Genomic DNA, 16,041 nt, shown 5'->3' with positions numbered 1-16,041 from the left:
GGGGTAGATCCAGTATCAGACGAATAGCCAGAATAACTTCTTGTAAGAACCTTTAATGTTTCTAATACAGCTAAGCATAATCAGCAGAACCGATGTACAGTTAAACAACTCAAATTTTATGCCTAAAAAATAATTAAAAAAAGAAAGAGCACCCTAGTAGACACATGACAAAATAACTCGATACAAGTAGGTAAGCTCATTTATACATTAATCAACTGAGTTGATAAATCTTAGTTAAAATACAAAGTGATCCATAAACATTCGACCCTAGAATCCCAAAGCCAATGGAAAGAAAATAAGACGAGTAGAGCAGCAACATCAAAATCAGAATGAAAGACAGAACAAATGGCAATCGAGGTTTTTCCTAAGCATCAACATACTGTACAGGACATTGTACTGTACAAGGTGCCGTCAAATAAAATACACATGCATTAATCAATATCTAGTTGGCACTGACGAAGACAACTAAATTTGCAAAATATCAGTGAGATCTTAAGGCTGCTGTTAAGCTTGCAATTCTTGTCAAACAACCTAATCATCTAACTCCTCTATCTGTGCCCGCTTCTCAGCTGCTATCTTCCGGATAAAGAAGCCCCACCTCATTGCTGCCTTGATCTTTAGCCATCCCACAACTGCTCTGCCTGGACGAGCGCGATCCTCATCAAAGTTTGGCATTGGCGTTTGCATAAATGATGGGAATGAGAAGCTATCGTCAGTATTCGTGGGGGCATGACCTCCCATGCTGAACAGGCGAAGCAAGTGCTGCATGTCCTCATTCTCTAGCATCTCGTGACTTCTTAAGCGGATTTCTTCCTCTGAAAAGAATTCATCAACACCCCTGTCCCTGTTGTGTGACCAGTCATCGAATGGATTTAGAGTAGATGGCTGGACAGAGGAGCTACCAGCGTGGAACCCTGATGATGATTGAGGAGGACCAAGAGCTAACCCAACCGTGCTATGATCATTTCTCGTGTTCTGGCTTTGGTGCGCATTGTTCATTAATTGGTCACTAGACAGGTATAATGAACTGTCAAACTGGCTCCGGGAGTTGGAGTTTGCTATCAGTGGCTGGTTTGGGTATCTTGTTACCAAATTATCATTATAACCTGAAAGTGCATAAAGTTAGCATGTGCGTACTCTAAGGGGAACAAAAAGACACACACACACACACACAAATCAGAAAGCCATAACAAGAAATAATACTCAGGAGAGATGACAGCCCCAACCCAGAAGAAACCAGGTTAAATTGGAGGTTGAGGATGCTTACCTCCAACCAGCATCCCTGAATTCATTTGATGTTGAGATGGAACAGACACTGGAAGGGATTGTGATTGCAGCTGATGATCTAAACCAGTAGTGTAATTGATTGACTCCATCGGAAGTTCATTTTCAGGTGTATCCGGCCTATCATTTTGTGCAGCACCCACAAGTGTTTTCCCATCATACTCTACAACCTGCTCCCAATTCTCATATGCCTTCTTCACCAACGAATCCACATAAACCTGGACTTGCAAAGGTATTTTAACGGTATCATAAGTTTAGCTGTGTTATGGTGGTATATGCATGAGGGAGGGAAAAACATATACAGAGCATTGTGAAAACAATTATATTATTTCCACCAACAGAAAGGCATTCCCAACTTTTAGAGAAAAACAAATAATCATCTCAACAAACACATGAAAATATTTAGTTGCAGCATCTAATAATCTCAGAAAGAAAAATAGAGCACAGACTAACCTTCTGGCTATCAGTGAGAGAATCAGCAGGAAAGAATTGCTCTCCTGTTATAAGACCACGCAGCTCATAGATGTGGTTAAAAATAACACCAACATTTCTCGTATCTTCTGGGTAATAAACATAGAGCTTCCCACTTAGGACACAAGTCTTTGCATGCTCTAAGAGAGCTTCCCACATCTTGTTTGACATACCACTTCCAAGGATCTACATTTGAATGATATGAGAAACTGCCTGGAAACACCTAACTTCAAGATTAAGACACAAATCTAAACTTACATTCCGCAATTTCTGTTGATCTTTAACCACAAGACGAAGAAAGTCTTCAACAGTGAATATTCCAGCATTATTCAGCTTCTTGTGAAATGACCCATCCTTGCCTATCTTCTCCAGTCTCCATACATCATCAGTCAATGCCGGAGGATAATGCTTCTTATATACTGTAAAGACGACAAACTATTAAAATTTGAAGATGCTATCACGGTGTAGGAGCAAGCAGATCACTGATGCTAAAGAAAATTAAAAGATGCAAAATCATGTCCCTACATTCTCCTCTATGATCTTTGACTGTAAAAGCCTCTGTTTTAGCTTCACGGATGCGCACAGACTCGGAAAAACCTTGCGCAACCTTCAACCCAAGCCTGAATTTCCGGCTCCTTATCCAGCTTGAATTATCTGTGAACGTCAGTTCCCCCAATGTCCCAACTCCTTCTTTGAGTGTCACTTGCAGCTCCCCAGTCAACAGGGGTCTCTTTCCTTCACGTTCCTTCACCACATGGCTTTCAAATTCCTCTTGAGTCCAACCTTCATCATCCTCATTATTAAAATCACCCTCAAGGACAACAACATCAAGTTTCATACAGGCTTCTGGACCAGATGTCACAACACTTCCAGTATTGGCATCAATAAGAACAACATGGATTGGAGCCCCCTGCTCGCCTTCCACTTTTCCTCCAGTGAATAGGGGAAGAGACAGCCGGGACCTAAAATGCAGCTGCAGGTTCCTGCCATCCGGACCTTCAATCATTTTTGGAGAAGACCTGGAAATTTTCACATATAAGAAAAAAGTACTAGATAAATCACTTTCATTTAGAAATCAGCCAATAACTCTTTTTTGGGGCAGGTCTGAGTATATAATCATATAAATAGCCACCATGACATGAAATTATTAAGTGTCATCCTATTGCTTCATCATATTGCAGTCCACCACCATAAGATAGTTTCCAAATAAAGAGAAAGGATCTCATCTTCAACGCCAAATAATTTGGTCTACTACAGAAAAAAAGGACTAAAAAGTAAGAATATAGAACTGTCTATTTATAACTTCCTGGCATCCGATTCTATCTTTGCATGATCAACATACAAATGCAGGAACAGGAAAAAAACATTCCTATAGATTATGGGAAAATATTTAGAAATTAATTTCTTCAAATTTTAAATAATTCTGATACCTTCCACCACTAATTCTTGCAGGACCCAACTTCACAAGAGCACGCTCCACTTCTTCACTCACCTGTTTAACAAGTACATTAAGCAAATTATAACCTAGTGTAGAAAATTAGAAGAATAAGGAATCACATCATAAAAGATCACATGGCAAAGTGATGTTTTTTAACATATGATCCAACTAACAAAGACATATCAAGGGAATAAGTAATTGCATTACTTAAAGTAAACATACAATATGCTGTAAACTAAAAAGGTCTCCTGATTCTAGCAAAATTAGTAGGTAAACTAATTTCTGATTAAACAATGCCAGTAGCCAAGAGAATATCTAAATCAATGATGCATCATGCATGGTCAGCATGGATAATCCTAATCTATGATGGAATATCCAAATATTGCTTGAAAAACAAGTAAAAGGTAAATAACCTTTTAGAATATAGAACCATTGTGCCACCCGCCAAAAAGAAGTGGAAAACAAACACACCAAACAGAAATCTAAATATTGGAGAGCAGAATGAAGAATTTCTTACAACTCTACGAAGAATAGGTTCTAATGATGAGCAAAGTTTCTGCAAACTGTCCACCTTGAGAGCTTCCACAATAACACTGCAAAAGGCAATGTCTATCAAGAATAGGAAAATAGATAAAGAAACATAAAACAAATATGCATATGGGTGAAGACTAATCTCAGGTTAGCACATAAAGTACAACCACAACTTCAACTTAGGGATAACAGGCTCTTCTTGTGATAGCGCATATTCTATTTCAACTACCAGATAAGTTTGAGAGCCAACAAAAAAAATAAATACAGAAGAGATAACTAATTCTAAAAAGTATATCTTTAAGTGGTATGCAGGGGGTTCAATCAAACTTTGGTATTCCTTTCACAAGCTTCCAACGGGAAAATTAGTAGGTAGGCGGCTTGCTGGTTAAAGAACTAGCAGTGCGATATGCCCAAAAATAAATTTAGATTAATTACTCCCTACCCACACACACACCATAAAAACAAAAAGGCCTAGCAAAAAAGACTATCTTCTCAAAATATAAATTACCAAACGCTATGAAGTGATGATTGTAAAAAAAATAAAATGATGGAAGATGAGAGGGTAAGGAAGAAGCACCTGGCAAGAGCAGGCCTCTTTCGTTCAGGCTGGTCATCTTCTCCACCTTCAAGAGACCTCTTCCCCATGCTTTTTGCGTCCCCAGCTGCCCTCTGCATTTCACACTCACTCACTTCTAATAATAATACCCTAAGTTACCAAATCTGCAACAACTTCAGAAAACCACTAAAGTCAATCACCATTATGCAATACACGCCACAAAATTATCATAGTATTAATTATTAATTATTATTAATAATAAACAAAACAGAGAAACCCTAGCAACAATAGCAAAGGAAAGCTAGAACAGATCTAGAATACCATAACAATACAAACAAATAAAACCGGGAATTTCACTAAAATCTTCAAATTCCAAGCTTGCCAAACTCCAATCCCCCAAACGAGCAATCTCGACCGCCAAATTCCACGAAAAATTTCAGGAAAAGGGAAAAAAAAGAACTAGAAAGGAGCTGAACTCACCAAGAAAGCCTCTGCTGGTTGCAGAAGTGGAAGTTGAAGAACGGAACCCGGGAAACTAAACTGGATGATGCTTAAGGTGTTACTGTTGCTGCTCCAGAGAGAGAGAGAGAGAGAGAGAGAGAGAGAGTTTGGTGAGAGAGAGAGAAAGAGAGAGAATCGAAAAACTAAATAAGGAAAAAAGGGAGGGGGGTGTTGGCGTTGTTGAAATGTAAAAGAAGTCATTCAGTTTTCGTAGGCTCGTATAATTGTGGTCAACACTGGCGACTTTGTCTCTCAGCTCAGTGGGGGAGGAGCACTCATCTCCTGCGTTAAGGAACACCCTGCTCTCTTCCTACACTTACCCAAATAGGGATAATCCTAGTCGTTTATTCTTCTCCGCGGTGGCGCGTGGGTTTGATGAGCGGAGCATGATTGTTTACGGATTCGGTGGGTCGCTGTCGTAGAAGAGGAACGGGAGCGATCGTAGCCGTACGTTAGTTGGATGAGATAACAACCACAATGGGGCGGGCACTTGCCACGTCACTGACGACACCTTGTGCTTGTAGCCTTGTAGTTTGCTCGGATGACGTCACCGTCATGATAATTGGCTGACATCCTCCCATCTTGTTCATACTCCTATTTCTTACATGAACTAAACAAAACTAATTGTACAACAGCATACTCCAAGTAATTAGCTACGTCCTCATATGGAGATTTTACTAAATTCAAATCTTATGAAATTTATTTTCAATTTATTCATATGAAAAGTGAAAATCACAAGGTATATATTAAAATCAGCTATTAATATAAAATATATATTAAAATATAAATATATATTAAAAATAAATTAAATAATATATATATTTATATACAAATATATTAATAATTAATTTTAGTGTATAAATAATATTTTTAAAACTAGTAAGGGATATTTAAATTTCAGTATATTATAGACAACGAAAGAAAAATCAGCATATTCTAGACACCAAAAAAAAAAAAAAAATCAGTATATTCTATTTTTTTTTTCCAATTTATTATACTCGAGCTCAAGATCTAAGGATAGCAAGTCCTGAAGTACTCATGCTAACTAAAATTAACCGGCAATAAAGTAATGTGCTGAATATTGAAACCTTACAACGAAATTAACGGAAAGAGAAAACTAACGACATTGATTCCCTACTAATTGAATATACTTATCTTCAAATTACTATTATTATGGTTTACAATTGACATCACAGAAAAGAATAATATGGATTTGGAATCTCCTCAGGTGCTTCTCCAACCCCCTTGACCTAGGGTAGGCCAAAATCAAAAGAATAAAACACCAATCTTGTCGAGCAAACATTAAACTTGTCGAGGATCTCAATTATTGCTTCCACTAAATTCTTCAAGCCTCTTATAAAGTTTGACAAGTATCTGATTACAAATATCTGTAGACGTGCAGGGTCCACACAAGAGATATATGACATTACCAAGAGGCCTCATGTAAATTCCATCTTCCCGAAGATTCTGAAGTAAGGATCTTGCATACAAGGAGGCATACCTGTGGGAAAATATATATTTTAGCAAAATCTATTCAACTCATGCCCACCTTTGTTCCCACAAATCGAATAGGTGGATCATCAAAATGATCAAAATTGAAGATTTATTTGTACATTTTACCCAGGAGATGATGAGAAAACAAGTTTGAAATTTGAGAAACAAAAAAAACCACAGGTATAACAATAATACTGAAATTTGAGGTGTTCAAAATTATTGGAATGGGGATCTAAGGGAGAAATGGGATGAAAATAATACCCAGCATTACGTCCTTCTGCTTTTAACTCCAAGGCACAAAGAGTCCCCAATGCAACTACTCTTTCAACTGCAGGATGTGACGAGATCTTGTGAACCATTTTATCATCCCATAACTGAAAATACACAACACAATATCAAATGAACATAACTTTATAGTGAACAATGATAAACTCGAGTGGGTATATAATATAAACCAAAATGATGTCACTATCAGATCTCATAATTTTAAGGAAATCATACAAACAAACTAGTTCAAAGAAAAAAAACTGCACTTAATCATACCTCCTTAAGTAATCTTCCTCCGGATGTGGCATTAGGGTTGGAACAAGGATCTTTAAACCATTGGATTGATTTAACAGCAGCCATGCAACCCAAAGCATGTGCAGAGTAAGAATGTCCATGCAAGAGAGCCTTGAGCTAACCAGAACAAGAGGACATATCACATTAATATGACATCAAGACACTGTTGAGGAACATGGCTTTCCATAAACACGAAATACTAGCACTAAAAGCTATATGGCTAAATCAAATATCAAATATTCATAAAAATTTGGAACTTAAAAATAGTAAAGCCATGATTTGTTGCATCCAGAAGCACTGAAAAATAAAAATAATAAAAATATATATATAAAAAGAATGTGGGGAAAAATAAACCTTTGATTCTCCAATAAATGAATCAAACACAGCATTTGTTGCCAAGGTGGCAGCCAGTGGTATAATTCCACCTGTCATCAGCTTCCCAAAGCAGGCTATATCTGGTACACAATGGATTAGATCCACTGCAGTCTGAAATGAAATAAAATTGCTAATCAAGTAAACGAAAAGAAAGACAGTTTTCTTTTTGTAAATAAGAGAAATGAGAGGTTATCAAGGTAAATCACCTCTACTCCCAAACGCCAAAAACCTGTAAAAATCTCATCAAAGATAACCGGAATGTTTCTACTCCGACACTCGTTAACAAGTACTCGCTGAAACAATGGATCAACCATATGCATTCCTCCAGCACCTTGTATAACTAAAGAAAAGTTCGGGTCCAAATGAGATTATAGAAATTTAGGGAAGTAGGTGCAACTATTTTAATTTAGAAATCTAAATAGACAATGGAACAACTAAAGAATGAAAACGTCTTAAGAAACCAAGACAGAAAAGCAAGAAACTTTTGATTTTTGGAAGATCTAGAGAGTAGAGACCATATGCAATATTTTCCTTACACAGGAAATTGCATTACTGTGAGCATAGCTCTAACATATATCACGTTGATGTGTGTTAAGTGAGTAAATGATTCTTGTTCTGTTTTTCTCATTCATATTTATTCATTGGAGAAAGTAATATCAACAGGTAAGATCATTAGAGGGAAAGGAGGAGAGTTTGGAATTAAAATGACACTTCAAATTATGCAAGCTCATAAAATTCTTGCCTGGTTCCATAATCAATGCTCCAATATTATTGGACCCTCTATATCCAGATAACAGTTTTGATATGTAAGATGAATAGACTGCAGCAAGCTCAGAAGTATCCCTGCCCTTGAGAAATATTTCGTCACGTGAAGCAAAGGCTGTGAAAGTGTCAACAAAGAATATGACGATATTCTAAACAAGAAAGGAATTAGTGTTGAAATTTTGAAGCTTACTGATGTTACCAAGTTTCAGATTTTCAATCTGAAACCCTTCAGGCAATGAAAGACTCCACGTATTGTTGCTCATGAAGACAGAAGGAGGATCCACAAAAAGACCTCTTCCTGTGTACCTATGAAATTAAGAATTGAAACTTAGAAGGGTTTCAGAAGTATAAACTAGTTTAGAAAACAATAGTACAGGAGAGCAATCTCGAAAACAAGCTCCAAGCATTTATCAGCTTCCAACACCTTTAATACTGCAACATTGGCCAAGAGCCCATGTTAACTGGATGCCAAAACTAAGGAGCCCATGTAGCTGAGTTCACTCTAATTTAATATTTATCGCATATCTCCTTGATAAAATACAGTTCACTTTTATTCCCCACATATGTAGTAGAAGAAAATGTCTATACCATGGTTGCTGCAGGAAGCCTGTATAAGATGATGGGGCTTGTGCTTCCATAGCACCCAATGTGTCACCATGATAAGATCTCTGAAGTGCGAGGACCTGAAATAATTAAAATCGCAATAATTAACAGATATATGTACTTTATATAATAATTAAAAATAAAGTGGAAGAAGTTCCTTCTCATTATAATTTATACCAGGTATTTGAAGAAGATAGTGAACAAATACACAAGCACCTAATGGCAAACTAGAGTTTGAAGTTTGAACATAATATATCTGATGATACCATTTTCCACCATCATGTAAACTAATCATACGATGATAGTACCTTTCTAGAATATCAACCTCATACCTCTTAAACTCAATATAATCATGCAAAAGCTGCAGCAGATTAATTAAAAGACAAAAGGTACCAACCATGAGCTCAGTAGATCTCTCATTAGTGGTATCCTCAAGACAATTGCGAACAAGTCCATGATCAACAGAAAATTTACGAAATGCCATCTTGAGTGCAATTTCAATTGCAGTGGATCCATTGTCAGAAAAATATGCTCGAGAAGCCCAACCTACATGAACACTAGCCCATGAAAAACTATATGGAAAATGGAACATTTTCAGCAACTATATGAAGAATTTAAAGCTGCTTCTAACATAATAATTATCACCATCCAATGGATAATTCTGATGAATAGTAAAATTGTTTGTGTAGGCAGTAGGACTGTACTGAAAGGTAACATTCTAAACCCTAGTATATCTTAGGATGAGAATCATAGTATCAGATGATAGAATAAATATTAATTACATGCAACTATATAATATTCTTATTATTAAGAGAGGATAGAGGAGGTGAGGGGAGAGTGGTTCAAACATGAACGTGAGGAAAGGACATCCTAACCTTTTCCCACACCATCAAGCAAAAGCTCAGCACAATTTAACGCTGGTTCATGAACATTCTCAGGAAACATAACATGTCCAAATCTTGCAGCAGCATATCCCATCTCCCTAGCAAGCTCAGCCTGAAATCACCTAAACGGAAATATATATACATGAAAGGAAAACTTCAGAGATGCTTTTGATAAGGTGCATCCAACTCTTAATAAGCTTTGCAAACATTTGGCATATAATAGCAAGATACCTAGAAAGTCTAAGTACACTACTACAAGCAAAATAACCACCAAGCCTTTTCCCACTATCAGCCAACAATTTTACAATCCCATCCAACAATAAAAGAAAGACTTAAAGAACATATTTCAGAATAACCAGCTGGAGAGAGAGAGAGAGAGAGAGAGAGAGAGAGAGAGAAGAGGGGATGACCTGCAATATAGCATTAGGTCCTTGAGTCCACCAGCTAGCACATGCATCAAATAGCGGAGCTACAACTTCTGTGCTCTGAGCCTTTAAAAAACCCCAACAAATTAGAATCATGTAGTAACAAGTTATCACTTATCACCATATAATGACACCTGTAGTAATTATATAGAATTCATGACTCTAATTCTAAAATAAACACTAAGTGCAGCAAGTTCAAGATAGTTCGGTCTCCTAAGATATTCCATGTAGTATTGCAAAATAAAAATTCATAGATTTAAGAAACATTATTAAAAGTAACTAAATAGATAAATATAGTAATAACAAAAGATAAAAGACAAATGGCAATTAATCAAAAAAGTTTTGAGGATGAAACCAAATATTCCACTCGAAACAAACCTTAAAGACTGCAAAGTTCTCACCACAACGTGAATCAATTACTGTTACCGCTCCCTCTGGTACAAGCTTGTGTTGAGTGAAAGGCCACCAGATGATATCCCTTGCCTTCCTTGGCATGTCATGAAACTTTTTAACTCTCTCTAGATAAGCAGAGACCATTATTTCCCTTAGATTACTAAATAAATTATGAGAACCTTCAAACCATTCCATTAGGTCATTCGATGGATCTTTTGGAACAGGGGGTAGCACTAGAACAGGAAGCCTGCATGAAGAAGTGAACAACAGTATATAAGTAAAGATCATACTGAAAAACAGAAGAAAAACCGAGACAAAAATAAGGAACATAGCTTATCCTTCAAGAGTATGAAGATTTCTCTTTATGTAATGCCACAAGCAGAAAGCAATATAGCAACTAGTATGATCAAGCTTACTTGTTACGCATATAAGACATTATTGGACCCTCGTTTAGAAGGCCGTGATCTTCAAAAACAACAGCAACAACATCATAACCTCGAAGAGTCAAGCTCTCATAAGCAGAAATTGTTCCAGAAATACCTCCCAGCCTCCCATCTCCAACCAGAATTGCCGGAATACGGAAGGGCCTGCCAGAAAAATGACACAAGAAACATAATTCACGGGAAAAAATCCATGAATACAGCACAGCACATCTATGCCACAACATGCACCACAGGTTTATTATCACTTCCTGAAAATACATGTACCACACTTTTCACTCTGCCAAAACATTAACAGTTTGACCATAAAATTCCCATGGCTACAATCTCAAAAACATTAGCAAGGTTCAAATAGCGGACCTAGAAAAATGTGCAAGCCTTTTGCATTAACATATAAATTGAGACAAATATTCATTTGAAATTGAAATTGTAACTAAAGTACCGAAATTCTGGAGCACCAAATTCACCTATATAAGTCACATTGAAGTGATCCAGAAGCACCGGGACTCGCAACTCCACCTGCAGTTTCCACCACACACATAACCTCTGATTTCTCCTTACCAACCCCACTTTCCACCACCTCCCTGAAACACCTCTGCAATGTTTCCAGCACCACCGAGTCCTCCACAGCTCCACTTTCCCTCTCTGCCGCCAAATGCGGCGACACAGCCTCTTCCCACGCGTACAGCGTCTTGCAAAACAACCGCGAAGACCCAATCCCCTCGCCGCCGACCACGTTCTCTTCCTCCGGAAACCTAGCATCGTTGCCACGGTTCCCCGTAACAGCGGAGGAGGCATTGAGGAGGACATGTGAGGCGGAGAGGGAAGGGCGGGGGCCGGTGCTGCGGAGGAAGAGGTGGCGGAGCTTCGTGAGGAGGAAGCGGGAGTCGGAGTCGGAGGGGAAGCCGGTCTGGAGGGGCTTGAGGTAGTGGAAATATGAAGGGGAGGAGAGGAGGGATGAGGCTGCGATGCCGGTGGAGACGAGGGTTTTGCCGATGCCGGTGTTAGATCCCCATATGATGTAGATTGGGTGGGAAAGCGGTAGCTCGAGCGGGTGAGATGTAGCGGAGGAGAATTGGCGGCGGTGGCGGCGGAGACGGCGAAAGAGAAGGAGAGAGTGAAAGCGGAACATGGCAGAAGAAGCGGGGACTGGAGACTGAACTTGTTGCCAACAAAAGGACTGGCGGGGAGTGTGGGTTTAAAAGGAGAGAAAAGTAATACTACATAATTACTAAAGAGGAATGCTAGGAGCAGCAACTTTTGTGATTTCTAGCCATCAAATAATTATCAATGATAATTTTAATGATGTGAAATTAGTGTAAAATTTTATTTCAAAGTTGCTGGCCCTAGACTTTTTCAATTACCAAATATTATTATTTTCGTCCAATACTTTGCATTTATATTTAGGCTATGTTTGGTTGGAAAGAAAGAAATAGAGAGGAAGAAAATAGAAAGAAAAGAAATTGAGTGGATTTTTATTTTCTTTAGATGTGTTTGGATGGAAGAAAAATAAGAAGGAAAGAAATGTTATAAAAAGACAATTTAGCACTATATTATAAAATATATTGAAAAAGTGAAAGGGTAGTATTGGAAGTAGAGAGAGAAACATTAGTTTTCTCTCCATTTTCTTTTCAATGTTGGAGAGAAAAAAAATTGATGGCCCCACCAGTTTTTTTTTTATCCATTTTCTTTCCTCTTTAATTTTCCTTCTTAACCAAACAAAGGAAAATAATCATTTTCTTTCCTATTTTCTTTCTTCCATTCTCTTTCCTTCCATTTTCCTCTCAAACAAACATAGTGTTAGAGAGTTTAGAGATTAAAAAAATATAGTCTATACTTATATTTATTAAAATTTATACACATAAATTAATATAATATATATTTATATTTATCAAAATTTATATATATAAATTAATAAAATTTATTTATTAAAAATAATTTAGTATATAATAACTAAATACTAATTAAAATTGTTAAAAACTGATAAACCCTAGATAATAAAATAACTCAACAAAACAAAGTGATTATTTATTTTTATTTAGAGTTGTTTGTTCTAAAAGGACAATAATCTCAAAATATTTGGATTATTAAGTGATTTTAGTATCAAAACATATTTTTTTTTAATTTTTTTAATAATTGTCAAACAGCTATTTTTAAGTTTATTTATTAACTAGTCTTTCATATATTATTTAATTTTAAAATTTATTTTTTATTTTTTATTTATTATTTTGTTATTCATTATTCATATATTTTATTTTATTTAATAATTTTATTAATAACAATTTAGAACTATACAAAAATAGATCATTTATCAATAGTGACTTAAATTCTAGCATGGTATGTTTTATGAATACAACTATAAATTCAATGATGTAGGAATAATTTTTACTGATTTAATTTTTGAAAGTCATGTGTTATATTGTATCATTGAGATTCAACCTTCTTTTAAATTGCTAATGAGTTATAGCTCAAATAGCATAGTCTCTACATATTCAATTAAGAGGTTGTGAGTTCGAGTCTCCTATCTTTGATAAAAAAAAAAATACTTCTTTTAAATTAAATTATTACTGAAATAATAAGAAGAAACAATTTGAATCATTCGAGAAGAAAAAGTCATACAATAAAATATGTTTAATTTATTTGATGGTGTAAAGGATCGCAAAAATGTATTTTTTGTGAATACAATCGATTGAATAAAATACCAATCGATTAGTAAATAATGAATTTGATTCTAAATGGATTAACTCAAATCGATTGTATGCATAAAAAAATCGATTTCTTTGAGTTAAAAATCGATTGATAGAATGAGTTATATGTTTCCTTAATTGATTGTTGTTTGTATACAAAAATAACATATTTAAGAGTTTCAATCAATTGTTTTTTCATCCAATCAATTGAATAAGTTGTCTACTCAATTGGATTCCTTAACTAATTAACTGGATAAACAATAAAATCAATTGACTAGAAAAAAAAATTGAACTTTTGCTCTCTGTAAAACAATTAATTGTTTTAAAGAAAAGTGATTTTCAATGACAAACCAATTATTACTTGAATGAAAAAATTGATCATTTTTTTGTAAATTGTAATTTTTGCGATTTCAAAGAATGCATATCTGACAATTGATAAACGATGATCACAAAATCATTACAACAAACCGATAGTCACATTAAAAAGAGATTTATAAATAATTACAATTGTAGAAATTGGACAATTAAAAACAAATTAATGATAAATTATAAATTATTAATATTAAGATTGAAAAGATAATATTAGGTCCAAACTCAAAATAAAAAATAGATGAACAATGAATAATAAAAAATAGATAGTAGATTTTAGAATTAAATAATATATAAAAAAACTAATTAAAAAATAAAATAATAAAGTATTATTTTAGTCTATAATGTTTGGGTGAAATCCTAATAGGATTCGTAATATTTCAAACGTCTTATTTTATTTTCAAAAGGTTTCAAACATATTATTTAAATCTCAAAATGTTTTAAATTGATTCAATGTTGTTCTATTATTAAATTTAAAATGAACAATTAACATTTAAGAGTCAATAATATTTTATTTTAGCATGTAATTAAAATCGATCTATTAATGATTACCAACATAAATGTCTTTCTTTTTATTTTAAAACGTTGATTTTTTTTTTTTTTTGTGGGAGAAGGGTCAAAAACCCAACAAGAAGAAAAACAACTAACTAAACATTTTCATGAGAGGCACTCCAAAAACATCTTACATAAAAAAACTTAAAGCATCAAAAGATACTGCTTCCAAAACATGGAGACCCAAGGATAGATCATGCCTTTTTTAGCGAAGTTATCCGCAACTGAATTAGTTTTATGCGTCGAGGTTTGCTGCTCTACAAGATCTAGCATGTGAAAAAAATGATATCACTAATGTGGAAGAATCAAATGAAAAGATACATCGGACAAAACATTTAGACCTCCCACTCAGCCAATTCAATTTGACCCCAACCCGAATGTTTCTACTAGTCCAACAAATGTTAGCCCAAATGCCTTTTGTAGTGGTACCTATGAGAGAAACTATAACGGTAACAAAACTAGCCCTGTCCCTATTAGAGCTAGCAAACTTAAAGCCCAATCCCAGCCCCAAAACCCTTCTACTCTTATCACAAAACAATCTAACACTAAACCCTTCTACCCTATTAGGGCTGACGCGCACGCATCACTTTGCTTTTCTGACTTCCACGCGCGCGCGTGGACGACGCGCACGCGTGACCCTATTTTCAACAAAAGTTAATTTTGAGTTTTTTAAAGCCGAATTTCAGACTTTTAAGCCTCTATTCTCACCCTTTAAGTCTTAAAGCCTTATAATATGCCTAGTAATGAAAAGAAGCTAGGACATGTGGTAACTTGTGGAGGAAGTAAAGTGAGAATCAATGATGAATGATGAGTAATGATGATTGTATGAGTTACTGAGGGTGATGATGGAAGTGCGGTGTATGCCGTGAGTCAAAGGGCTGTATTTAATAATGATTATTGGCTGGTTATGGGTTATGTTATGAGCCGGGTGGCTATGATAAATATTGATTATGGCTGGAAATGAAAATATGGCTTTGAATGATTGTTTTATCTTGAGCTCTCTTTCTCGAAAGTGCAACCCCAGAGAGATGAAGGAAGGTGAGGATCCCCTTCCTTGTTCCTCCTGGTATTGTAAAATCGCCCCCAATGAAATGGTGGGAGGTTAGGATCCCCTCATTGGTTCCTCCTGGGCATATGAGAACGTACCTCCTGGGTAGATGCAAGGGTTGTGGTTGCGCCCCACTTGCTCCAGGTTGGTTAGTATAGAGGCTCCCCGGATGGACGCAAGGGTTATGGTTCGTCCCACTTGCTCCAGGTCAGAGATTGTGATGCCTGGGTAGTAGCGGCAATAGTGGTGACTCCACTCACTCCAGGTTGAACTTTTAGACACCTACCTGGGTAGATGCAGTGGCATTGATCCACTTGTTCCGGGATGTGGTGAGATATACCTGCCTGGGTAGATGCAGTGGCATTGATCCACTTGCTCTGGGATGTGGTGAGACATACCTACCTGGGTAGACGCAGTGAAGTAATTTCACTTGCTCCAGGTAGAGAGTGGGATAATTTGAGTTTCCTGGATAGACGCAGTGAAGTGATTTTACTGCTCTAGGTTGATAATGAGATAATTTAAGCTCCCTGGGTAGACGCAGTGATGTGATTTCACTTGCTCCAGGTGAGGATAAGAGGTAACGCTATAGAATTGCTGAGACAAAATAACTGGTGATGGTTTGGCTTATGATTCTGATTCTGATTTGTTGGAGAGTTAGAAAGTT

The 16,041-nt window shown here is 36.1% G+C and overlaps 2 protein-coding genes across 3 annotated transcripts; both read right to left on the bottom strand.

Moving 5' to 3' along the window:
* Positions 1–187: 187 nt before the first annotated feature.
* Positions 188–5,260, bottom strand: LOC107642175 (Calmodulin-binding protein). Of its 2 annotated transcripts, none has more exons than XM_088502271.1 (9): positions 4,761–5,260; positions 4,302–4,453; positions 3,711–3,786; positions 3,186–3,247; positions 2,281–2,774; positions 2,014–2,174; positions 1,738–1,941; positions 1,268–1,502; positions 188–1,106 (listed from the first exon to the last, which is right to left on the bottom strand). In XM_088502271.1, exons 2-9 carry the CDS (start codon positions 4,397–4,399, stop codon positions 532–534), a joined length of 1,905 nt encoding a protein of 634 aa, XP_088358397.1. In that variant the 5' UTR covers positions 4,400–4,453; positions 4,761–5,260; the 3' UTR covers positions 188–531. The 2 variants fall into 2 exon arrangements, with proteins under 2 accessions (XP_088358397.1, XP_088358398.1); XM_088502272.1 differs by having other exon boundaries at positions 4,302–4,444; positions 4,761–5,105.
* Positions 5,261–5,793: 533 nt separating this feature from the next.
* BIO1 (adenosylmethionine-8-amino-7-oxononanoate transaminase) lies at positions 5,794–11,894 on the bottom strand. The gene is made up of 14 exons (XM_016345462.3): positions 11,189–11,894; positions 10,698–10,868; positions 10,267–10,528; positions 9,874–9,954; positions 9,455–9,575; positions 8,977–9,125; positions 8,565–8,659; positions 8,167–8,282; positions 7,954–8,091; positions 7,418–7,551; positions 7,191–7,322; positions 6,819–6,953; positions 6,537–6,649; positions 5,794–6,282 (listed from the first exon to the last, which is right to left on the bottom strand). Exons 1-14 carry the CDS (start codon positions 11,851–11,853, stop codon positions 6,102–6,104), a joined length of 2,493 nt encoding a protein of 830 aa, XP_016200948.1. The 5' UTR covers positions 11,854–11,894; the 3' UTR covers positions 5,794–6,101.
* Positions 11,895–16,041: the final 4,147 nt, after the last annotated feature.

Source organism: Arachis ipaensis, chromosome B1, assembly GCF_059453495.1.
Source record: "Arachis ipaensis isolate K30076 ecotype BB chromosome B1, ASM5945349v1, whole genome shotgun sequence".
Taxonomy (NCBI): domain Eukaryota; kingdom Viridiplantae; phylum Streptophyta; class Magnoliopsida; order Fabales; family Fabaceae; genus Arachis; species Arachis ipaensis.
Note: the sequence above shows the minus strand (reverse complement) of the source record. Positions and strands in the feature narration are given on the sequence as shown.